Here is a 24,730-nt window from a genome sequence, read left to right as displayed (position 1 = left end):
GACCCATCCCATGACTACACAGTGGGAATCCTTAAGCTCCGAGAATTGCATCTAATTTCAGATTTTGTCTTCATGGTAAGCTTTCTAAGAGATCCAAGACTTTAAAGAAAAAGGGTTAAGCAGGCAAATAAAGGAGTTGTAGCAAAGAAAAATAAACCAGGGATGCCAGACAGGTGTCATAGACCTCTACCAAATCCTTTCCTCCAACTCTGACCACAAGTATGCTGCAGGACTGTCCTCAGCAAACTGGGATCACTGTCACCACCAAACTGGGTGATTCTGAAGGGGCTGGTGCAGGAACAGCATTCTGAATGAACTTTGCTATGCGGGAGGAGTATACAAGGTCATCTGTGGGCTGACACATCTGGAAGTCCTGTGAAAACTGCAGAGGGAGGGCTAAGGCTGGAGGCAGGAAGACTGGTGTCTAAGGCTGTTCCAAAATATATAGAAAGACCAGGATTTTAATCAAGGCAGTGATAGCATGGCTGGTGACATACCCAGACATATGAGAAAGATTAGCAAAAGGCTCTGTAAGATTTGGTGCAAATTCAGTGGGAGGGATTTAGGAGAAGAAAAGTGATGGTCAAGTAGTCAGATTCCTGGGTGCAAAGGCAGGCAGCCCAGAGGGCGTACGAAAGGGCAACAAGAAGGTCCACATCGGACAGATTATCTCAACTTATCTGACATCCAAGTCAAAGACGCAGGACAGGTAACAGAACTGCACATACAAGGTCTGGAAAGACTTCTCAGCTTCAGGAATGTCCCTGGGGTCAGGTGGGCGCTAAGTACTCGAGGAAAGGGAGAGATGAGCCGGAGACAGTGTGTGGAGAGAAGATGCTCGAAGACAAAGCCTTGGGAACAACCAATATTTTGGCTTCTGGGTGCATAAGCAGCACATCCAAAGGGAAGTAAGAGAAGGGAGAAAAATGATGGGACATTCGTAGAAGGGAGACTTCAGGGCAGAGTGTGAGCAAGGTCCCTGAATGTCACAGGGAGGGGAGGTAAAGAAATACTGAACAGAAAATTGGCAGCTGGACAGAGAAGCAAGGGCAGCGGCAGGCGCTGTAGGGAGTTTCCAGGTCAGTGGGGGTAGAAGCTGAATGTCGGTGGGCTTAGTGGAGAAGGTAGGGAACTCAGAAGATAAATGTGAGCTCCTTCTTCTAAAACAATGCATTTGAAAGAAAGGAGAAAGCACTACAGGTGAGGATATATGTAGAGCAAAGTAAAAAAGTTTTGCTTTATTTTTCAGGGCCTTGAAAAAACACATCTCTATGTTTTCCAGTAGACATGTACAGATGTGAGAGGTGGACTGTAAAGAAGGCTGATCCCGGAAGAATTGATGCTTTTGAACTGTGGTGCTGGAGAAGCCTCTTGAGAGTCCCTTGGACTGCAAGAAGATCCAACCAGTCCATCCTAAAGGAGATCAAGCCTGAATACTCATTGGAAGGACCGATGCTGAAGCTGAAACTCCTAACACTCTGGCCAGCTGATGTGAAGAGCCGACTCATTGGAAAAGACCCTGATTCTGGGAAAGATTCAAGGCAGGAGGAGAAGGGGACGACAGAGGATGAGATGGTTGGATGACATCACCGACTCAATGGACATGAATTTCAGCAAACACTGCGAGAGAGTGGAGGACAGGGAAGCCTGGCATGCTTCAGTCCATGGGGTCGAAAAGAGTCCGATACAACTTGGCGACCGAACAAGAGCAGCATTTTGCCCATGGTGAGCATCCTTCCTGGATACCTCGAGCTCCCCCAGCAGCGCTTCTTTCTCTGCCAGCTCATTTTATCATCAATTTGCTTTCCTTGAACACCAGCTGCTTTGCCGCACACCGGAGATGTCACAGGCATCAGATGCTCGATTAGAACTCCTCAGCCATCCCGTCTTCCAGCCCAGGAAGCTCAGGCAGTGAGCTGAGGTTAATTGCTGTGCCCGTGTGTACAGCGTATGTCGGTGGTGACAGTACAATTAGAACTTGTGACCAGCGATTTTCCATGTAATCAACTTGCTCACGACCCGGCCTGCCTCCTGCCACATGCGTCCTGACGGGACAGCAAGATAAGCACCCTGATTTGAAACGGGGTGTGCCACCGCTGAGTGAGAAGACCGCAGTGCACCGAATGATGAAAATCCCATCTTGGAATATGAGAGATTTCTAACAGTATCAGCCCATGCTGTCACAACAGATCACTCTGAGAGGGCACCGACAAGGGAGGGCTCAGGAAATAAATTGAATTAGACAGGATTTACTGGAACGACGGCAGCGGACCTAGATAAGAAGGGATGCGGGCAGAAATGGAACCAGATTGTGAGCGGGGCGAGGGAGGGGCAGACGACTGCAAGGCAGAGGCCAGGGCAGGGGCAGCAACAAATGGAAAACAGAATTAAAAATGTAAGAGATATTAAATTGAATTTGTTCCAGCAAACATGCATTTCACAAACAGACTGTGACAGCCAGCATCGTGATGGATTTTTCTCCCAACCATCCAGTCAGTATCTCCCTTATATTTTTTTCCTTAATCGTTTTTAAAACCAAGAATGCACTTATTTTTCTTTATATGGGATAGCAATACCGCTCCGGCAAATACTCAGTGTTCTCGTGGAACAAAATCTTCTTGTGAGTTGGAAAAACACAGAAGCAAAGCTAATTATTTTATAAATAAAGATACTTAATTTTAGTTTCCAAACAGAAAGAGCTACAACTGTAGCTATTAGGAAAACAGATCAGTGAGAAGAACAGGAAACTATGCTAGAAAAGTGAAAGTGAAAGTCGCTCAGTCGTGTCCGACTCTTTGTGACCCCATGGACTATGCAGTCCATGGAATTCTCCAGGCCAGAACACTGGGCTGGGTAGCCCTTCCCTTCTCCAGGGGATCTTCTCAACCCAGGGATGGAACCCAGGTCTCCCACGTTGCAGGCAGATTCTTTACCAGTTGAGCCATAGGGGAAGCCCAAGAATACTGGAGTGGGTAGCCTATCCCTTCTCCAGGAGATCTTCCCGACCCAGGAATCGAACTGGGGTCTCCTGCATTACAGGTGGATTCTTTACCAACTGAGCTATGAGGGAAGCCCATGCTACAAAAGTGGCCCAGCTAATTAAGACAGCCCCAGACAGCCCTGTTCTTCACTCTGAGGCACCCCAAGCTTTGCAAAGATCCAAATAATAGACCTCCCAACAGTGGAATGTGCATAGCTTTCAGCTTGTTCCCTTTGGAAGCCGTGGAGTCTGACTCCGACAACTCACAGCTGACAAGATGTGAGAAAGTTCAAGGTCCCTTCTGCAGGAAGGAGCAGGTACCAGGGAGTGACTCCACGTTACCGCCTGTCACCCCAGGGATGTGACTTGTGACTTGGTGACCTTCAGACCCACAGCTCAGCTCACACTGTCTCCAGGGAAGATAACATCCTTTACCTTGCTTTCAGAATTAATGAGACAATTTTTTTTAAGAACCCATGGCTGCGAAGCACTAATTATTATTATTCTAAGCCATCCTCAGAATAAACCTTTTGAGAGGCGCGATCTGGAGGAGGTGCGGGACCCAGAGAACAAAGAGGCAGCTGTGCAGGCTTTTCTGGGAGGCGAGAAGTGCACAGTCTCAGCACGGCTTGCCCCTCGGACACGCTACACCGTTTCTCTGACAAAAGATCACACTTGAAGGGATTGGAGTTTCTTTGGTGTTATTTATACCTGAACCGCAGAAAGGAAAAAAAAAAACTAAAGACAGGGCATACTTCTCAGTTTAAGACCACATGGAACTCAGGGTTCCGAATGCCTCCCCCTTGGCCAAGGCTGGACTTACTCATGAAATTACACGCTGGGGCTGTGCAATTAAGCATTCTCTGTCAGGGAACACATCTGGGTCCCCAGCCTCAGCTTTTCAGGATGGCACCGGGACCGACCGTGGCTTTCTTCTGACAAGGGTTGAGCTTCCAAGTGTCCCCAGGAATGGATGCAGAGATGCTGGGCAGACTGCCCTTGACTTGAGCTCTTGCTCACCTGCATGAGATGCTTAGGAGGCTGGACGTGTTCTCCCAAGAGAAGAGACTGCACGCGACCTCACGCTCATTAGCCCCAAATTCAGTTGTGCTCATTCACTTCTCCTCCCCTCCCAGCAGACAAGAGATTATAATTACAAACCCAGTCCCACTAATTAGGGACTTTGGGGGCCTGTTAAAATGTCCCTTTACGGTCGGCCTCCAGATTTCTGCCGGCTTGCAAACGTGCACTGATGAACCTGACTACGAAACAGTGCCCAGAACGAGGCCTCGTTTCACACAATCAAGGGGAATGACATCTGTCTGAACTCATGGAAGCACGGCTGAAATATATGCACTAAGAATCCTACCATCCTCTCTCTTCATCTACTGTTCTGTGGCTTTTTGCAATATCAGCCTACCATTTTCATCCAGGTAGGTCAGCAGGATGGAGCTCGAGTCAGTGCCTTCCGTGGCATAATCCAGTGGGATGTTTCCATTGACGTCCTGGAGAAGGACGTTGGCTCCAGCCTACAAGCGGAAAAGAAAAATGAACATGTACATGGTCAGCATAAGGGCTTCCCAGGTGGCTCAGTGGTAAGGAATCTGCCTGCCAATGCAGGGACTCGGGTTCCATCCCTGAGTTGGGAAGATCCCCTGGAGAAGGAAACGGCAATCCACCCTAGTGTTCTTGCCAGAGAATCCCATGGACAGAGGAGCCTGGCGGGCTACAGTCCATGGGGTAGAAGAGAGTCGGACATGACTGAGCAAATACACATCAACAACTGTTAATACAGAAAGCAGACCAAAACTTGCATTTCTAGCCTATTTAGGAAACCGACCCAGGAAAGTTCACATTAAATACAGCTGGCAGGATCACATAGGAAACTGGAGTTATTTTTTGAAGACAAATTATGGTAGATGTTTTGTGATCAACTCTGATGGACCAAAAGGTTCAACTGACCCTTGAGAGGATCAAGAGCCCAGCCCCAAGTACTCGTCCCCACCCCTACCCCCCATGCTGTGCTGTAAGACGCTCAGTCTTGTCCGACTCTTTGCGACCCCATGGGCTGTAGCCCACCAGGCTCCTCTGTCCATGGGATTCTTCCAGGCAAGAACACTGGAGCAGGTTGCCATTTCCTCCTCCAGGGGATGTTCCCAACCCGGAGATCGAACCCGCTTCTCTTATGTCTCCTGCATTGGCAGGTGGGTTCTTTACCACTAGCGCCACCTGGGAAGCCCCGCCTCCACAACCCCCCTGAAAAACCCCAAATAGCCAATCCCTGGCTGCTGAGCCAGGCACGCCTCTGTGCCCGATGCACTAGAGCAGCCTGGCTGTCCTAGCACGACACAGTGGCCCTGCCTTCGGATTCTGACATCCCGTGTGAACTCCAAGCTTCCCCAGACCATCCTGTTAAATCCTTATGCTCCTTGCTCTCCGCAGAAACTCACTGGAGAGCTGTCCTCATGTTACCATTGCTTTAATGAAGCCTGACCCCACAGACTGTAGCCCGCCGGGCTCCTCTGTCCATGGAATTCTTTCAGCCAAGAATACTGGCGTGTGTGGCCATTCCCTTCTCCAGGGGATCTTCCCCACCCAGCGTTTGAACCCGAGTCTCCTGCATTGCAGGCAGATTCCTTACCATCTAAGCCACAGGCAAGTCCAGCACAGTCACATTTCAGTCCCTTTAATAAAGACTGAGCTCATGGCTTCTGGCTGGTTTTTCTCTTTCCAGAAACTGCTGCTGCTGCTGCTGCTAAGTCGCTTCAGTCATGTCCGACTCTGTGCAACCCCAGAGACAGCAGCCCACCAGGCGCCACCGTCCCTGGGATTCTCCAGGCAAGAACACTGGAGTGGGTTGCCATTTCCTTCTCCAATGCATGAAAGTGAAAAGTGAAAGTGAAGCCGCTCAGTCGTGTAGGACTCTTAGCGACCCCATGGACTGCAGCCTACCAGGCTCCTCCGTCCATGGGATTTTCCAGGCAAGAGTACTGGAGTGGGGTGCCATTGCCTTCTCCTCTTTCCAGAACTGCTTTCTGACAAAAAAGCATCATCCGGAGACGTTAATGGATGAAGTACATCGGATACGACTATCAGACATCTTTCAGCTTCACAGGCTCTCTCCCTCAGGCACCTCTGAGCCCACCTGCTCGACGCTCCCCCTCCCCCAGCACAAACACAATGATGGATGCGCTTTCATCCTTATTAATAAACAAGTAGTCACAGCAATTGTTACCCTGTCTCTACCTTCTTTAATAAGCTCCGTAAAATTTACCAGGCAAGACTTCCCATACGTTTCCTCCCAAAAACCTGTCACTAAACTCAGGCCAAGAAAGTGAACGTTTCACCCTATTCTTCTTCCTGAATACAAGTGTGTATGGCACTGTGAATATAGTTAATATGGTTCATATAATAACCAAACCCATGGCTTTACATAAAAAGGAATAGCCTTTTATATTAAATAGTTTGTATATTTATAATATTAGGGGCTTCCCAGGTAGCACAGTGGTAAAGAGTCAGCCTGCCAACGCAGGAGACCTAAGAGCTCTGGGTTCAGTCCCTGGGTTGGGAAGATGCCCTGGAGGAGGAAATGGCAACCCACTCCAGTATTCTTGCCTGGAGAAACCCATGGACATAGGAGCCTGGTGGGCTACAGTCCATGGGGTAGCAAAGAGTCAGACACGACTAAGTGACTGAGCACACACACACATTTATATATTAAATAGCCATATAGCAGTGGTTTTCCCAGGTGGCGCTAGTGGTAAAGAACCTGCCTGCCAGTGCAGGAGGCCTAAGAGCTGCAGGTTCGATCCCTGGGTCGGGAAGATCCCCTGGAGGAAGGCATGGCGACTCACTCCAGTGTTCTGAGATCTCACCTTGTTTGAATGTGTGTGTAGCTATATAGTGCTTCCCTAAGCCTTAGCAAGTCTGCACAGGTTTTCGAAAAGACTGCTCTAATTATAGTAAAAAGTAGGTCAAAGTGGTAGAACATTCCAAATCTTCATGTTTTCCCTCCATGTAAGCTGTACTGTTCACCTGACCGTCCAGAGTGAACCACATTTCTATAGCCATAAAAAGAGACTCCCTTATTTGAATAGAACACATTAGATATTTCCGATTTTCCCTTACCTAAGGAAAACTTCATTTTAAGGGTCTAAAGACGTCAAATTATCTTCTCGGTGCCTTTCATTTTCTTTCATAGTCAGAGTTTGAAAGGAGGTTACTTGAGGCAGTAGTCTGAAGTAGATTTGCTAATGATTTTTTTTTCTCTTAGTCTCCAACCAGGCGAATAAGGTTTTGCATATTTATCCTGGCTTCACTGGTTAAAGAATCAATTAAGACACAGAACCACAGGGCGCCCTTACTTAATTCAGTTCTAACAGGTAGGAGGTAATCAAGTTATTTTTTCCCCAATGCATAAATGTTTCAGGTAGAATCTTATCCATGTCAGACATCTGGGTGGCAGATGACAGCGAATATAATTAAGGGTCACATATTATCAGTAACAGCAAAAATAAATAGTACAGCATCGAGGTAGCCCTGAAGGCAGGGCACTGGGGGAGAATGCTTTCTTAAGGACTAATGAGGCTTTTTCAGAGAAAGTCTGAAAACGAAAGGTGGTGCTGAATGTTTCATTTGGGTTCATTCACTGAAATTTCCACCCGCTAATCACTGGTCTATGCTGCTGAAAAACCAGGTGTCGTCCCACGCACAGACCTTCCCAGGGGGGCGGGAACTTCCCTAATCACAGACCACAGCTAGGTCCTCTTTATGTTCCCAACAGTGCCTGGCGCATATGAGATCCTAAAAACTATTTACCGGAAAAAAAAGGAAAATAAGCAACCAAACACTGAACTTAGTTACTACAAATTGAGGCAAAGGATTATGATTGCAGGGAAAGTTACTTTTAACTAAATTTTCTGACATGCGTTTTTAAGAGTCAATACATACAATCACAAAATCACTCTATGCATACTTAAGTTTCCAGCCTTCACTGTTTCTAGATAGGTGACAATTGCAGGAGACTCTTTCATCCCTCCCTCTCCCCATCTCTCCTTCCTTTTTATTTCCCTCCCTTCCTCTGTCCCTCTGTCCCTCCTTCTCTCCCTCCCTCCCTTCCTTTGTCACTGGACACGGGTGAGACATCCCACCAGGGGTGGCTCTGTCCCCACCGTGCAACTGTCTGGTCTTAGCCAAGGTCCCCAGAAAGCCTGATCCTGTGTAGTAAAACATGCGGCCAAGGGACACCCTGAAAAGGCAGTACTTCTAGACTCAGAATTCTGAAATTGTGCACATGTATATAAAAACCCCACTGGCAAGATTCCTGGCTGATTGTCATTCTTTAGTCTGATGAACTCAGGGTTCATGTGCGCTGATGCCTCCTAATGGGTCCCCCTGGAACGGAGCTGCTGATGACTTGCAGAGCAGAACTCTGAGGCAAGTCCTTCCATTGGGCGTCAAGAAAATCAATCACACCGTGATTGGTTTCATCAGGGAAATGAATGTTGTATTATGCAAAGCAAAGTACTCAAATGCTTTTGTAGTTGAGGATTGGATACTTCCTACTGGGAGTCCTGAAAACATCTCCTCTCTCGTAATTCAAACTGGAAGCCCCACTTTGTCCTAAACTCTGCTCCAGGAGTATCGAAATAGAATCCAAATCTCCCATTCTCCTCAAATAGGAATCTTCTTTCCTGCATGTCAGATAACATACGAACGAATAAATGCACATTTCTGCAAGTAAATGTTTTATTAGTTTATGTAACAATTTACTGTCAGTGAATAGAAACTTGTCCATGTTTCATTTAATAATAATTCTCGAGTATATTAATATTGAAATTTGAAAGATGGGTACCTGATGGACTTTTAATCAACAAATACCACTTTTTATATGAAAATACTTTGGTAACTTTTGGTTTTGATATAACTACAAGTTAGCTCAAAGTTGCAAGCGCAGTGCCAGGAACCACGGTGTGTCTGTTACGGGTTGAATCGCATGGCCCCTAAGGAAATGCTGATGCCCGAACCTCTGGTACCAGTGAACGCGACCGTTACGTGGAAACAGGACCACTGCTGACGAGAATCGCTACGATGCCATAAGGATTCCGGGGTAAAGTAAATGACAGGCGTCCTAACAGGAAGAGTGGCACTGGGGACGAAGACAGAGGGGAGACGGCCACGTGAGGAGGAAGCAGAGACTGCAATGACGGCTGCCACAAGCCAGCAGGTAGCTGGGGCCACCAGGAGCGGAGAGAGACACAGAAGGACGCCCTTCAGAGGTGTCAGAAGGAGCACGGCCCCACCAACGCCTTGAGGCTGGACTTCTAGGCTCCAGAACTGTGAGAAGCTAGTTGCTTCAAGCTACCCTGCTTGTAGAACTTTATTATGGCAACCCCGGGAAAGGAATACTTTACCCTTTACTCAGTTCACCAGTAAGTTTACTTTCCCCTATTTTTGCTTTCTCTTTGTCTCTCTCATTTTTCCTGAATCTCTTCAAAGTGAGTATAGCATCATGTTGCTTTACTCTTAGATATTTATGTGGCTGTTGTTCAATTGTAAGTCACGTCCAACTCTTTACGACCCCAGGGACTGCAGCGTGTCAGGCTTCCATGTCCTTCACCATCTCCCAGAGTTTGCTCAAACTCATGTCCATTGAATGGGCGATGCCATCCAACCATCTCATCCTCTGTTGCCCCCTTCTCCTCCTGCCTTGAATCTTTCCCAGCATCAAGATCTTTTCCAGTGAGTTGGCTCTTCCCATTAGGTGGCCAAAGTATTGGGAGTTTCAGCTTCAGCATCAGTCCTTCCAATGAGTATTCAGGGTTCATTTCCTTTAGGATGGACTGATTTGATCTCCTTGCTGTCCAAGGGACTCTCAAGAGTCTTCTCCAACACCACAGTTCGAAAACATCGGTTCTGTGACACTCAGTCCTTTTTTTTATAGTCCAACTCTCACATCGATACATGACTACTGGAAAAACCATAGCTTTGACTATTTGGACCTTTGTTAGCCAAGTGATGTCTCTGCTTTTTAATATGCTACATTTCAATAGCTTTCTGTTTTGGTATATACTTCAAAAAATAGGGACATTATTTCAAATGTGTTATCAAAATCAGAACATCTGACATCACAAAAACTCTATCCTATACAGCACCAACCATATCTGAGCTTCATTAATTTCACTGATGACATCCTTGATCGCCATCACCCTCTGACTCAGAATGGAATATGGAGTCTCCCAGTTTATTGTATTCCCCTTTCTCTTTAGCGTGCTTCCAGCTGAAACAGTTCATCTGTATTTTTCCTTAAGACTTTCTTGCATTAGGTTCTTCCAATGAAATTTTTGGCAGGCCAAGGACACAGGCAGTCACATTAGGTATGACATCTGGGTCCCGCTGGTGATGCAGGTAATTAGATCACCTGGTCAAGTGATGTTTTTATGCTGTGAAGTTGCAGCTAGGAACCCATGGCTTCATACTTATATCAGTAAACGAATGAATCCCTGATACATGGGAGAAGAAAGCTCTTCCATACAGTAGAACACCAATTCATACATGCAGCAGGAATGGCAAGGTTAGAATCTAACATTCATTACAGGAATAATTCAGAGGTTTCCCTGTGGCTCAGCAATAAAGAATCCACCTGCAATGCAGGAGACTTGGGTTGCATCCCTGGGTTACAAATATACCCTGGAGAAGGGAACGGCAACCCAATCCAGTATTCATGCCTGGGAAATCCCATGGACAGAGGAGCCCAACAGGCTACAGTCCATGGGGTCACAAAGAGTTGGATATGAATGACTGAGCGACTGAGCACACAGATAATTTTGATCAGATGCAGACGGAAATGATGATGCACATGCTTTTGTGCAGTCCCTGCCCTCTCCACTCTGCAGCACTGTGTACTCTTATTGTTGAAACAGATGGATTGGCAAGGATTCTATTTTATTCTGTGTTATTCAAGCCACCAAAAGGAACTAGTGGAGAAACACCTTAATCTGGCTACCTCAAACAGTTGAATCGCAACCCCTTTCCCAAAACCTGAGCTGATACGTCAGAGTTGTTAGTCTCAAGGAAGTCAGAGAGAAGCTTCAGGCAGGGTGTGCACCAGCAGATGGCCGTAACAGAGCGACTTAACCCTGATGACCACTTAACCCTGATGACCACTTAACCCTGATGAACACTTAACCCTGATGAACAGGGCTGAGAAGGAAGGACTCACCATCTTGCCATTCCGTCCCTCCTGTTACTTGAGTCAGACCACCCAGAGGACTTCAGAGCTGCCACCTGCCTGAGAGGGCGGGGAACACAGGGAACTGAACCCCAAAGTCCAGGCATCCCCCAAAGTCCCAAGCAGAGACTTTTCCACCGATCCCCATTGTCCAAGCAGAAAGAGAAAACTAGAAGCATATAATTTTCCTTTGGATCCTAGATTTTTGGGCAGATAACACAGGAGGCAATACAGCTGAGAAATCCATTTATTCATCAAGGAACTACATATTAAGTGCTTATTATGGTGAAAGTGTTCTTTGAGATTTTAATGATGGTGAATTTCTATGGTAATAAAAAACTGAAAACCTGTATGACAAGCATTTAAAATTTTCTAACAGTTGAAATTACATTGAAACCCATTTTTACAGCTCCCTCTGTAAACATTCTGAGGTCAGTAATTATTACTTCGGGAGCATGTAAATATTTATATGTAGCATGGCTGCCATGCTAAACAGTAAACCATGCCAAGAAAAGAAACCCTGCAACAAAGAAAAGGTAATTGTAGAATTCCAAGGGACTGGAGTGTGAATGGCATTTACAGTCCTAACTAAAGAAATCTCTAACAGTGATCTGATGGAAGTTTAAGGGGACCACGAGCAGAAGATGAGCACGTGGACAGAATGGGGTATCCAACCAGGGGTTAAAGGAGCTGAAGCCCTGTCTTCCACACTGAAGATGAAAAATCAAGGTGTACCAATCTAAATAGCTATTTACCTCAAAACACATATAAAAGTCAGAGGAACCATCTAAAAGAGTTAGAAGTGGTTGTATCTGGGAGGAAAAATTTGAAGGGTGGAGCTAAAGAGAAGAGAGAAGGGCTGACCTTTGCAGAGCCTCCAATAAGCCTTGGAAAACTCTCTGGCTTTTGAAAATATGGGTATGCACGACAGTTAAAAATCTAAAATAAAAAAAAAATGCATGATAAGTCGCTTTGGTCATGTCCGACTCTTTGTGACCCCATGGACTATAGCCCACCAGGCTTCTCTGTCCGTGGGATTCTCTAGGCAAGAATACTGGAGTGGGTTGTCATGACCTGCAGGGGCCTTCCCAATCCAGGGAGCCCACCTGTGTCTTCTCTACCTGCTGCTCTGCAGGCGGATTCTTTACCGCTGAGCCTCAGGGGAAGCACACACACGGAAGACTGGCCTGGGTACAAATACGGCATGAGACGCGATGGCCCTAATCATAAGATGATGTGATAACAGTATTGTAAGAATAGAAAGTAGTGAAAACACGCCAAAAAGAGGGTAATACTTAGTTAAGGACATTTTATGATGCCACTGCATACCATTGAAAACCATGATGCAGAACAAAATTTTAAGGCCTGGAGAAATACAGAAAAAGTGAATATAAATAGGCTACCAAGATGTATATATTAATATCAGATAAATTCAGTGTGAATTTTACATGTGTGGGGAATAGAGAAAGGAGAATGAGACTGATTTAAAAATACATCAAAATATATTCAGTGGGGACATCCCTGGTGGTCCAGTGGCTAAGATGCCCTGCTTCTGCTGCAGGGGACACAGGTTCAACTCCTGGTTCAGAGCTAAGATCCCGCATGAGGCACAGTGCAGCCAAAAAATAGAAAAAGAAACTTAGATAAGTTAGTATTAAAGTAAAAGAACAAAACAAAAGCAAGAAGTTATATATATATATATATCCAATGACTATGTGAAGGAATTATGAATGATATTAATTTTCTATACATTTGTGGGTGTCTTTCCATTTTATACAATAAACACGTGTGATCTTTATATTGAGAAAACTATCTTTGAAGCTGGACTGGAAGAACACAAGCTGGAATCAAGATTGCCAGGAGAAATATCAATGATCTCAGATGTCATCTGCAGAAAACACCACCTTTGTGGCAGAAAGTGAAGAGGAACTAAAAAGCCTCTTGATGAAAGTGAAAATGGAGAGTGAAAAAGTTGGCTTAAAACTCAACATTCAGAAAACGAAGATCATGGCATCTAGTCCCATCACTTCATGGGAAATAAATGGGGAAACAGTGGAAACAGTGTCAGACTTTATTTTTGGGGGCTCCAAAATCACTGCAGATGGTGACGCAGCCATGAAATTAAAAGATGCTTACTCCTTGGAAGGAAAGTTATGACCAACCTAGATAGCATATTCAAAAGCAGAGACATTACTTTGCCAACAAAGGTCCGTCTAGTCAAGGCTATGGTTTTTCCAGTGGTCATGTATGGATGTGAGAGTTGGACTGTGAAGAAGGCTGAGCACCGAAGAATTGATGCTTTTGAACTGTGGTGTTGGAGAAGACTCTTGAGAGTCCCTTGGACTGCAAGGAGATCCAACCAGTCCATTCTGAAGGAGAGCAGCCCTGGGATTTCTTTGGAAGGAATGATACTAAAGCTGAAACTGCAGTACTTTGGCCACCTCATGTGAAGAGTTGACTCATTGGAAAAGACTCTGATGCTGGGAGGGATTGGGGGCAAGAGGAGAAGGGGATGACAGAGGATGAGACGGCTGGATGGCATCACTGCTTCGATGGACGTGAGTCTGAGTGAACTCCAGGAGTTGGTGATGGACAGGGAGGCCTGGCGTGCTGCGATTCATGGGGTTGCAAATTGTCAGACACGACTGAGTGACTGAACTGAACTGAACTGATCTTTGAAGCTGAACAATGAACAAAACTATGAGATGAAATGAGATGAAAACACATGACCATTCTCTTGGGTCCCTGGCAAGTTTTAAATCTACTAAATTCAAAGGTGAGGAGTAAAACTGGAGACAAGTCAACAATGATCTGATGAGCTGGCTCCAGTAACATTTGAATTAGTCAATGGCCAGAGTATAGTTAAAGGTCAACCATCCAATTAAAAGATACAGTTTCGTAAGCAAGCCTATTGAATATGAATTTCTGAGAAAAAAAAAAGTAAGAAGAGAGATCACGGGTTCGAGGGTTCATAAAGATCCCCCACATGGTTACGGTTAAGTTCAACATCATTTCAAGTACTGGGCACATGTTACATGTTCTATGAAGCCACTGATTTCTTCCCATAGACTGCTTTGCTGGAAGCACACAAATTTCAGTAAATACCTGTTGACTAAGACCTGAAAGAGTCAGGTAAGAGCCAGGACATTCCGATTTCATTCATCATCCATTCATACAGTTATTCTCCAATACCATTCTGATGTTTATTCTGCTTTAAAAAAAAAAAAAAAGCCTGTTTGACTAATCGGAACATGTGTTATCTGTTATGAGAAAACACAGCCTTTTCTGGGTCTATTTAGCAATAAGCTGAGAATACAGGCTGTGAATATTCTCTGTCCCTTTAACATGTTGTGTTGTTGGTCTTCATGTGGGTTTATCTCCAGTGCCTTATGATGTCAGCGCCTTTATCTCCTTTTCCTTCTGTGGTGCAGAAAATTCTATGACAGTTTTCAGGTCCCATGTTGTAATATTTAGGTACGTACAGAAGGGAAACCACGTAAAGTTTAAGATGCTTTTACGCTTGATGTAAGGATTCAGATCGCAGTTTTCTCAGAGGTTTGCTTTTTTCATGTTTCAATGACTAGCTTTTCCTATACAGTAAGTCCCCCAGATACGAACGAGTTTCATTCTGAGAGCGTGGCTCTAAGTCCAATTTGTTCCTAAGTCCAACGCAGTCAGCCAAGGCACTAACACAATTCAGATCAGATCAGATCAGTCACTCAGTCATGTCCGACTCTTTGCGACCCCATGAATCGCAGCACGCCAGGCCTCCCTGTCTATCACCAACTCCCAGAGTTCACTCAGACTCACATCCATCGAAGCAGTGATGCCATCCAGCCATTTCATCCTCTATCGTCCCCTTCTCCTCCTGCCCCCAATCCCTCCCAGCATCAGGGTCTTTTCCAATGAGTCAACTCTTCACATGAGGTGGCCAAAGTACTGGAGTTTCAGCTTTAGCATCATTGCTTCCAAAGAAACCCCAGGGCTGATCTCCTTCAGAATGGACTGGTTGGATCTCCTTGCAGTCCAAGGGACTCTCAAGAGTCTTCTCCAACACCACAGTTCAAAAGCATCAATTCTTCGGTGCTCAGCCTTCTTCACAGTCCAACTCTCACATCCATACATGACCACAGGAAAAACCATAGCCTTGACTAGACGGACCTTTGTTGGCAAAGTAATGTCTCTGCTTTTCAATATGCTATCTAGGTTGATCATAACTTTCCTTCCAAGGCGTAAGCATCTTTTAATTTCATGGCTGCAGTCACCATCTGCAGTGATTTTGGAGCCCAGAAAAATAAAGTCTGACACTGTTTTCACTGTTTCCCCATCTATTTCCCATGAAGTGATGGGACCGGATGCCATGATCTTCGTTTTCTGAATGTTGAGCTTCAAGCCAACTTTTTCACTCTCTAACACAATTAATTGGCTATAAATACTGTATGGTAATAGATTTATAATTCTTTTCACACAAATAATACAAAAATCTTCCAGTACAGTAGCATAAGCCAGTACAGCAGCTGGCATCCAGGGGCTGGCATCCGCTGAACAGGAAAGAAGAGTTACAGGCTGGAGGAGGGAGAGGAGGTGGGCGATGGTAGAGCTGAACCAGCAGCAGCGATAGTAGACGCAGGGCGAGCTGCAGCTCCACTCAGGCCTTGATGGAATGCACATTCCCATCGTCGAAAGCTCGCAACTCGAAGGTTCTTACGCAGCAGATGTATTGCGATTAGTATAGTCCTCCCATCACCACAAGGAAACTCTCAAGGCATTTATCCCCTTGACTTTCATTGTCATGAAATACAAGCTTCTGATTCTCCTTCTAAATCTGGCTCGCCTTTCTCAGTCTTCTCTTTAGCATCCTGTTTCTCTCAGAATCTTTTGATTAGTTTACTTTGGCCCCATTTCCCATGTTTTTTCTCGGATTTCACATTTTCATGGGTTGATCTGATTTACTGGAGGGCTTCTGTTACCCTGTGTATACAAATAAGACTCCTCTCTCTGCTGAGTTCCAGAACTAACTGCATCCTAGACTTCCCCAGGTGGATGTCTTCCTGTCTCCTATTGATCCTGACCTTCAAATATTCAAAGAAGTTCACAGTCCTTCTCATGGAAAAAGATTTCTTGGCTGCTGTTTGCTTTCTTTGTACATTGCAACCTCTCTCCCAATTTTCAGAATCAGAAAGCTTTAGTTCATTCTAAAATCCCCTCTTCTTCTTTAATGCCTACATTTCAAAGGTCAATATTACTATTGACTTCAATGCAAAATATATCATCAGTATTTCCTTCATTCCCATGGTTACCAGTCTCAACTCACAATCACTGGGTTTTAGGAAATGTTCTCCCAAAGGCAGGCTCTCCAGGGAGATGTCTGTTGGATTTTACTCCACTGCTTCCCAGGCCTCTCAGACCAGCTCAGACTCTCTACTCTCGAGCTTGCAGAGCACCCTTTACTAGCTCCTCACAGGCCTCACAGAAAGCTAAGATTGGATGCATGATATGCATAAAAATATGCATGCTGCTGCTGCTAAGTCACTTCAGTTGTGTCCAACTCTGTGCAACCTCATAGACAGCAGCCCACCAGGCTCCCCTGTCCCTGGGATTTTCCAGGCAAGAGCACTGGAGTGGGTTGCCATTTCCTTCTCAAAAAAATATGCATAAAATGCATAAAAATGCATAAAAAAACAGGACTTCCCAGGTCGTGCAGTGGTTAAGAATCTTCCTGCCAAGCAGGAGACACAGTTTCTATCCCTGGGTCGGGAAGGTCCCCTGGAGAAGGAAATGGCAACCCACTTCAGGATTCTTGCCTGGAAAATCCCCATGGACAGAGGAGCCTGGTGGGCTACAGTCCATGGGGTCACAGAGTCAGACACGACTGACTGACTTGACTTGTAATCTTTAAAGCCCTAGCCCACTGTTTTAATAATATTCTTCAAGAATTACAGAAAGGAGCACCAGGACTTGTGTCTAAAAAATTGTTCCCAAACTAAATTTTCTTTTGCATTTTAATGCCTAGGAAGTCAAACTGGATTAAATTTAAATATATTTCATAGTCTAATCGCACTTTTCCACATCATTTCTTTCATATAACATTCCTTCATTTTCCCAGTTTCTTGGGCATATAGACTGCTCCTTTCTTCCTGAGTCATCCCTTATCAATGATTTAGCAAACAGTAACATGCCTAGCAAACAAGTACCAAAAATACAGGACAGTCATAAAAGCAAGGGCATAATGTGTGCATTTTATGAAACAGTAACCCTCACCTCATCTACATTCGCATTTTAACATAGAATTCTGAAAGTTTGTTAAGATGTTTGCAAATTACATAGTTCTCAAAGTAAAAGTCTTCGGAGGGTTTAAATATTACTTTTCTTATAGACTACAATCATTAAGAGAATATAACCTACAGAATTTGTCAGAGTGATTTTCATTTGGCAAGTTCTGGCTGGAGATTTCTAAATTAAATTATTTTAAAAAACATGGATCTCATAATTTCTTCATTGAAAGAGATAAAATATCTAAAGTGTAAATGACCTAACATCATATTTCTATTAATATTAAAATACCCAAATCTTACTACAGCCATTGATAAAATATTGAAAAAGAAATAAGGGTGTCAAGAATATGAATGCAGACAGAGACGTTGGATTAAAGCATTGATCAGGAGAATGACTATTCTGGGTCTGATATCTCTGTGTTTCCCCAAAGTAAGTGAGCAGTTTTCACTACAGTGGTATAATACAGCACTTTTCAAATGTGGTTTAAATATTCAATGTTTCTTTAAATTTGAATGTGAAGAAATTTCTGATTTTGTGCAGCTTGATTTACTAGCAATCACTACAGACTCAGCTCCCTGGGATGAGTTCTGAACCAAATAAAAAATCACTGATAACTGCCACCCACACCAGACGCCAAGTGAGCCAGCCAAGTGTGCTGTCCTCCTGGAGTCGGAGCATGAAGCAGCGAGCTCTGGTGACTGAAGTCCAAAGAGCGGTATTCCTGCCCTTGCTCAGGCATAGGAATGTGAATTCATCCTCTGCTCAGATGAATGGACCGTATGGAAGTCAGCCTCAAAACTGAGCAGTCCTGAATAACACACGGAAGTGTGTTATATACAAGCCATTGGCACTGAACCAAAATGCACACTCACAAACAAGCTCTAGGGATAGGACACACGGTTAGACAGATGTGCACGGGACCCTGGTGAGCGGCTTCCAGGGTGTGCAACTGAGGAAAAGCACAAGCTGGATAGAAAGTCTAGGCGCCAAATTACAGGATTCAGGGTGTGGCGTTTCCCTTCCGATAAATGTCTGGGTGTGACCTGAGGGTTCAGTACAGGTGTGACTAGCACTGAGTTAAACGCTGAAATAACCATCCTTCCCTAGAAAGTTCATAAGATATTCTCTTTACCTTTTTCTTTATGCTATACCGTGGAGGGAAGACAGCACGATTCTGCCAGGACACACTGACTTCTATAAAAAATCCTTGCTGATGCTTCCATTGCTGATAATTTGCAACATAAATACAACGACTATCCAAGAAGCTTATGTGATGTCTGTAACACGAATACCCAGATAGCATCAGCTGTGTAAGATCTGACAGCTCTCAAAATACAGCGCCGGTTTTTTGAATGTATTTTATAGTAACCATCCAGGTCATTAAATGTAAGAGGAGTGCAAGTGGATGGAGAACCTGATTCTTTTCCAGCTAACTATCATTTGATAGGTTCATTCTGATGGCCCAAAGGGGCCTTATTTTCAGAAATGTGATTTAAGAGTGCAGGAAGGCTACAGCAGCAGACTGAGGCATTCCAATAGGTTCTATATTATCTTAGATTTTAAAAAGCTAATGAATTTCCAGGATCCTGCTTTTACTTAACAACTATTTCAAAATCCATTTCACTTCTTTAACTATGAATGAGTTAAGTCTATTACAAAGTGTAGATTCCTTGTAGAAGCCTAGTAATATTTTTGGATAATGGATAACTCAATAAAGCCATTCCTGAAAAGAAGTAACTCCAAAAAGAAAAAGTACATTTAACTAATGCAAAAACATATAATATTCCAAAATAGCGGGATTATGCTTTATTGTTGTTAAGCCTCTCTTATTATGCATTGGATTTATTATACAATACTGGTATAATGTCCCAGTCCTTAACATCCTTTAGATCAACCTTTTTGATGTACTTACTTGATGCAATTTAATGTTTGACATATTTAATAATCAACGTACTTATTTTAGAACCAAACATTAAATATTTTAATACTTGATTGACAAAATTATTTTCCTCTACAAATTCATATATTTTTTCAAATAAAATGGAAATTTCAACCTGATATCAAGCTCTAGTTGGCTGGATTCACCTGTGGCTCAGATTTTGAGGTTGAAATACATTCCTGGCAACTTCAGTTCTCTGATGGGTCCAAGAAAAAATACTGATTTTCAGTTCATTCAGCCTTTTTTCTTCTTTTAAGGACAGGAAGGACAAATTCCTAGCATATCTGAGCTGAAACCAGAAATCATCCATATGTGTTTTTTTATTAATGACACTTTGCTTATTTTCTGAAATTTACTTTTATGGTCTTAATCACTGTTTAAAATGAGCAAGTATTTTCATTATAGATAAGATACTTATACCATGAACTCTACTGTTGAGAAAGTCGAGGTAGCAATAGATTTAGAAAAACACAACTTAAGAACAACCAAAAAATTCAGAAACAGAAAATAAAACGGTGGTTCCCAAGGGCTGGAGGGCAGACAGGATGGGAGATGCTAATGAAATGGCAGGAGCCTTTAGTTCTAAGATGAATAAGCCCTAGGAGTGAACGCATGTTATAGCGACTACAGTTCATAATACACATTGCACACCTGAATTTTGCTAAGAGAAGAGATTTTAAGGATTCTCACTCCAAAAAAAAAAAAAATTAATACTAATTATGTGAGATGAAAGTGAAAGCTGCTTAGTCGTGTCCGACTCTTTGTGACCCCATGGACTACACAGTCCAGGGAATTCTTCAGTCAAGAATATTGGAGTGGGTAGCCTTTCCCTCCTCTAGGGGATCTTCCCAACCCAGGGATCGAACCCAGGTCTCCCTCATTGCAGGAGGATTCTTTACCAGCTGAGCCACCAGGGAAGCCCAAGAATACGGGAGTGGGTAGCTGATCCCTTCTCCAGGGGATCTTCCCACTCAAGAACTGAACTAGGGTTCCCTGCATTGCAGGCAGATTCTTTACCAGCTGAGCCACCAGGAAAGACCATGTGAGATGATGGATGTGTTCATTTACTCGATTGTTGTAATCATTGCACAAAACTGACTTAAGTCATCATGCTGTAAAATACATACAGGCTTATTTGTCAATTACATAAAACCAATTACCATAAAACCGAAAAAAGAAAAAATATATCATTAATCAATAGTCACTAACCAGGCTTGTACCCAGAGTAGCTGTCTTCGAATTTGTACTCCAATTAGCACAAAGAATACAAACTTGAGTAAAAAATATTGAATATTTGCCCCATTTCCTTGCTTGACAAACTTGCTTTTAGACCTAGTGAAATATACATTAAGTGGGATAAACCATGAAATGTGTCCACTGACCCCATCACAGAGATGTCAAAGCATTCTTATCAAAGGGCCATTTGAGGGGCTTGAGTGGAGAGAAATCATGTCACCTAGATGGAGGGATGGGGGCCATAAATTAAGGTCAGCAAAAGTACACTGTCCTTCAGAGAAGTTTGACTATGAACATGAGAAGCATAACAGGGTGACCATCCAAGGAAAGAAGTTTGATCAATTTTCTATTCTTTTGTTTTTCTGATTTTTTTTAACTAATGGAAAGGACTAGAACATCAGTCAGTAAGTTCAGGCACTCAGTCATATCTGACACCTTGGGATCCCATGGACTGCAGCACGCCAGGCTTCCCTGTCCATCACCAACTCCCAGAGCTTATTCAAACTCATGTCCCTTGAGTCTGTGATGCCATCCAACCATCTCATCTTCTGTTGTCCCCTTCTTCTCCCACCTTTAATCTTTCCCAGCATCAGGGTCTTTTCCAGTGAATCAATTCTTCATATAAGGTGGCCAAAGTATTGGAGTTTCAGCTTCAACATCAGTCCTTCCAATGAACACCTAGGACTGATCTCCTTTAGGATGGACTGGTTGGATCTCCTTCAAGTCCAAGGGACTCTCAAGAGTCTTCTCCACCACCACACAGTTCAAAAGTATCAATTCTTCAGCGCTCAGCTTTCTTCACAGTCCAACTCTCACATCCATACATGACTACTGGAAAAACCATAGCTTTGACTACACAGACCTTTGCTGGTAAAGTAATGTCTCTCATTTTTAATATGCTGTCTAGGTTGGTCATAGCTTTTCATCCAAGGAGCAAGCATCTTTTAATTTCATGGCTGCAATCACTATCTGCAGTGATTTTGGAGCCAGACAAAAAAAAGTCTCTCACTACTTCCATTGTTTCTAAATCTATTTGCCATGAAATGATGGGACTGGATGCCATCATCTTCCTTTTCTGAATGCTGAGTTTTAAACCAACTTTTTCCACTCTCCTCTTTCGCTTTCATCAAGAGGCTCTTTAGTTCTTCTTCGCTGTCTGCCATAATGGTGGTATCATCTTCATATCTGAGGTTAATGATATTTCTCCTGGCAATCTTGATTCCAGCTTGTGCTTCATCCAGCCCAGCATTTCGAATGATGCACTCTGCATATAAGTTAAATAAGCAAGGTGACAATATATAGCCTCCTTTCCTGATTTAGAATGAGTCTGTTGTTCAATGCCCAGTTCTGTTGCTTCCTGACCTGCATACAGATTTCTCAGGAGGCAAGTCAGGTGGTCTGGTATTCCCATCTCTTTCAGAATTTTACATAATTTGTTGTGACCCACATAGTCAAAAGCTTTGGCATAGTCAATAAAGCAGAAGTAGATGTTTTTCTGTAATTCTCTTGCCTTTTGAATGATCGAACAGATGTTGGCAATTTGATCTCTGGTTCCTCTGCCTTTTCTAAAGCCAGCTTGGACATCTGGAAGATCAAGGTTCACATACTGTTGAAGCCTGGCTTGGAGAATTTTGAGCATTATTTTGCTAGTGTGTGAGATGAGTGCAATTGTGAGTAGTTTGAGCATTCTTTGGCATTGCCTTTCTTTGGGACTGGAATGAAAACTGACCTTTTCCAGTCCTGTGGCCACTGCTGAGTTTTCCAAATTTGCTGGCATATTGAGTGCAGTACTTTCACAGCATCATCTTTTAGGATTTGATATAGCTCAACTGGAATTCCATCACCTCCACTAGCTTTGTTTGTAGTGATGCTTCCTAAGGCCCACTTGACTTCGCATTCCAGGATGTCTGGCTCTAGGTGAGTGATCACACCATCATGATTATCTGGGTCATGAAGATCTTTTTTTGTACAGTTCTTCTGTGTATTCTTGCCATCTCTTCTTGATTCTTCTAGGTCCATACCATATCTATACTTTATTGTGCCCATCTTTGCATGAAATATTCCCATGGTGGAGAGTTCTGACAAAATGTCGCCTGCTGGGGAAGGGAATGGCAAACCACTTCAGCATTCTTGCCTTGAGAACCCCAGGAACAGTATGAAAAGGCAAAAAGATAGGGCACTGAAAGATGAACTCCCCAGGTCGGTAGGTGCCCAATATGCTATTGGAGATCAGTGGAGAAATAACTCCAGAAAGAATGAAGAGATGGAGTCAAAGCAAAAGCAACAGCCAACTGTGGATGTGACTGGTGATGGAAGTAAAGTCCAATGCTATAAAGAGCAATATTACATAGGAACCTAAATGTTAGGTCCATGAATTAAATGTCCATGAATCAAGGTAAATTGGAAGTGGTAAAACAGGAGATGGCAAGAGTGAACATTGACATTTTAGGAGTCAGTGAACTAAAATGGACTGGAATGGGTGAATTTAACTTAGATGACCATTATATCTACTACTGTGGGCAAGAATCCCTTAGAAGAAATGGAGTAGCCATCATAGTCAACAAAAGAGTTTGAAATGCAGTACTTGGATGCAGTCTCAAAAATGACAGAATGATCTCTGTTCATTTCCAAGGCAAACCATTTAATATCACAGTAATCCAAGTCTATGCCCTGACCAGTAATGCTGAAAAAGCTGAAGTTGAACGGTTCTATGAAGACTTACAAGACCTTCTACTACTAACACCCAAAAAAGATGTCCTTTTCACTATAGGGGACTGGCGTGCAAAAGTAGGAAGTCAAGAGATACCTGGAGTAACAGGCACATTTGGCCTTAGAATACAAAATGAACCAGGGCAAAGGCTAATAGAGCTTTGCTAAGAGAACGCACTGGTCACAGCAAACACCCTCTTCCAACAACACAAGAGAAGACTCTACACATGGACATCACCAGATGGTCAACACCAAAATCAGACTGATTATATTCTTTGCAGCCAAAGATGGAGAAGCTCTATACAGTCAGCAAAAACAAGACCGGGAGCTGACTGTGGCTCAGATCATGAACTCCTTATTGCCAAAATCAGACTTAAATTGAAGAAAGTGGGGAAAATCACTAGACCATTCAGGTATGACCTAAATCAAATCCCTTACGATTATACAGTGGAAGTGACAAATAGATTCAAGGGACTAGATCTGATTGATAGAGCACCTAAAGATCTATGGACAGAGGTTCGTGACATTGTACAGGAGGCAGGGATCAAGACCATCCCCAGGGAAAAGAAATGCAAAAAGCAAAATGGCTGTCTGAGGAGGCCTTACAAATATCCGAGAAAAGAGGAGATGCTAAAGGCAAAGGAGAAAAGGAAAGATAAACCCATTTGAATGCAGAGTTCCAAAGAATAGCAAGGAGAGATAAGAAAGCCTTCCTCAGCGATGAATGCAAAGAAATAGAGGAAAACAATAGAATGGGAAAGACTAGAGATCTCTTCAAGAAAATTAGAGATACTAAGGGAACTTTTCATGCAAAGATGGACTCGATAAAGGACAGAAATGGTATGCACTGGAACATAAGCATGAATGGAGTTAAAGGAAAACGATACAAGGATGACTATGGAAATGAAAGCTCCATAAATGACGGTGGAGAAATCTTTGTAAAAGGAGCAACTCATAGACTCTGAAGAGGATGTGGAAGCAATTAGCTTATAAAAGAGAACAAATGCCTCTCTAAGGGTGGAAGAAAGCCGAAGTATATTTAGGAAAAAATCAATACAGTTTTAGGAAGTTGAAGGTATTGAAGCCTGAAAATTTCAATTTTCTCAGAAAAGCTGAAGGCAAGACCAACCTCTGAAAAAAATATTAACTCTGGCGTGTGTGTCATTGTTTACATAAAGAGTTGAGTGATACTCATATGTTCTGCCCAGTTCCAACTGGAAACCAAGGCGTATCATGAACTGTTAGGCTTTAGCTCATTTTCTAGGGAGAAATAAAATGTCATGAAATGGCAAGGTACCCTGTGTTCTAATATTTAACAGATCAAAGTGATGGAAAGGGTAATTTATAATTAAACAAATAT

General features: G+C 43.5%; 1 protein-coding gene across 3 annotated transcripts in view; it reads right to left on the bottom strand.

The window, feature by feature from the left end:
* Positions 1-24,730, bottom strand: part of MYO16 (myosin XVI) — a 517,433-nt gene that overhangs the window by 322,700 nt on the left and 170,003 nt on the right. For all 3 annotated transcript variants that reach the window (XM_061435364.1, XM_061435363.1, XM_061435362.1), the window contains exon 5: positions 4,401-4,509. In XM_061435364.1, the coding sequence (XP_061291348.1) occupies positions 4,401-4,509 (109 nt within the window). The remainder of the gene's footprint in view (positions 1-4,400; positions 4,510-24,730) is intronic.

The sequence above is a fragment of the Bos javanicus genome, chromosome 12 (assembly GCF_032452875.1).
Source record: "Bos javanicus breed banteng chromosome 12, ARS-OSU_banteng_1.0, whole genome shotgun sequence".
NCBI lineage: Eukaryota > Metazoa > Chordata > Mammalia > Artiodactyla > Bovidae > Bos > Bos javanicus.
Note: the sequence above shows the minus strand (reverse complement) of the source record. Positions and strands in the feature narration are given on the sequence as shown.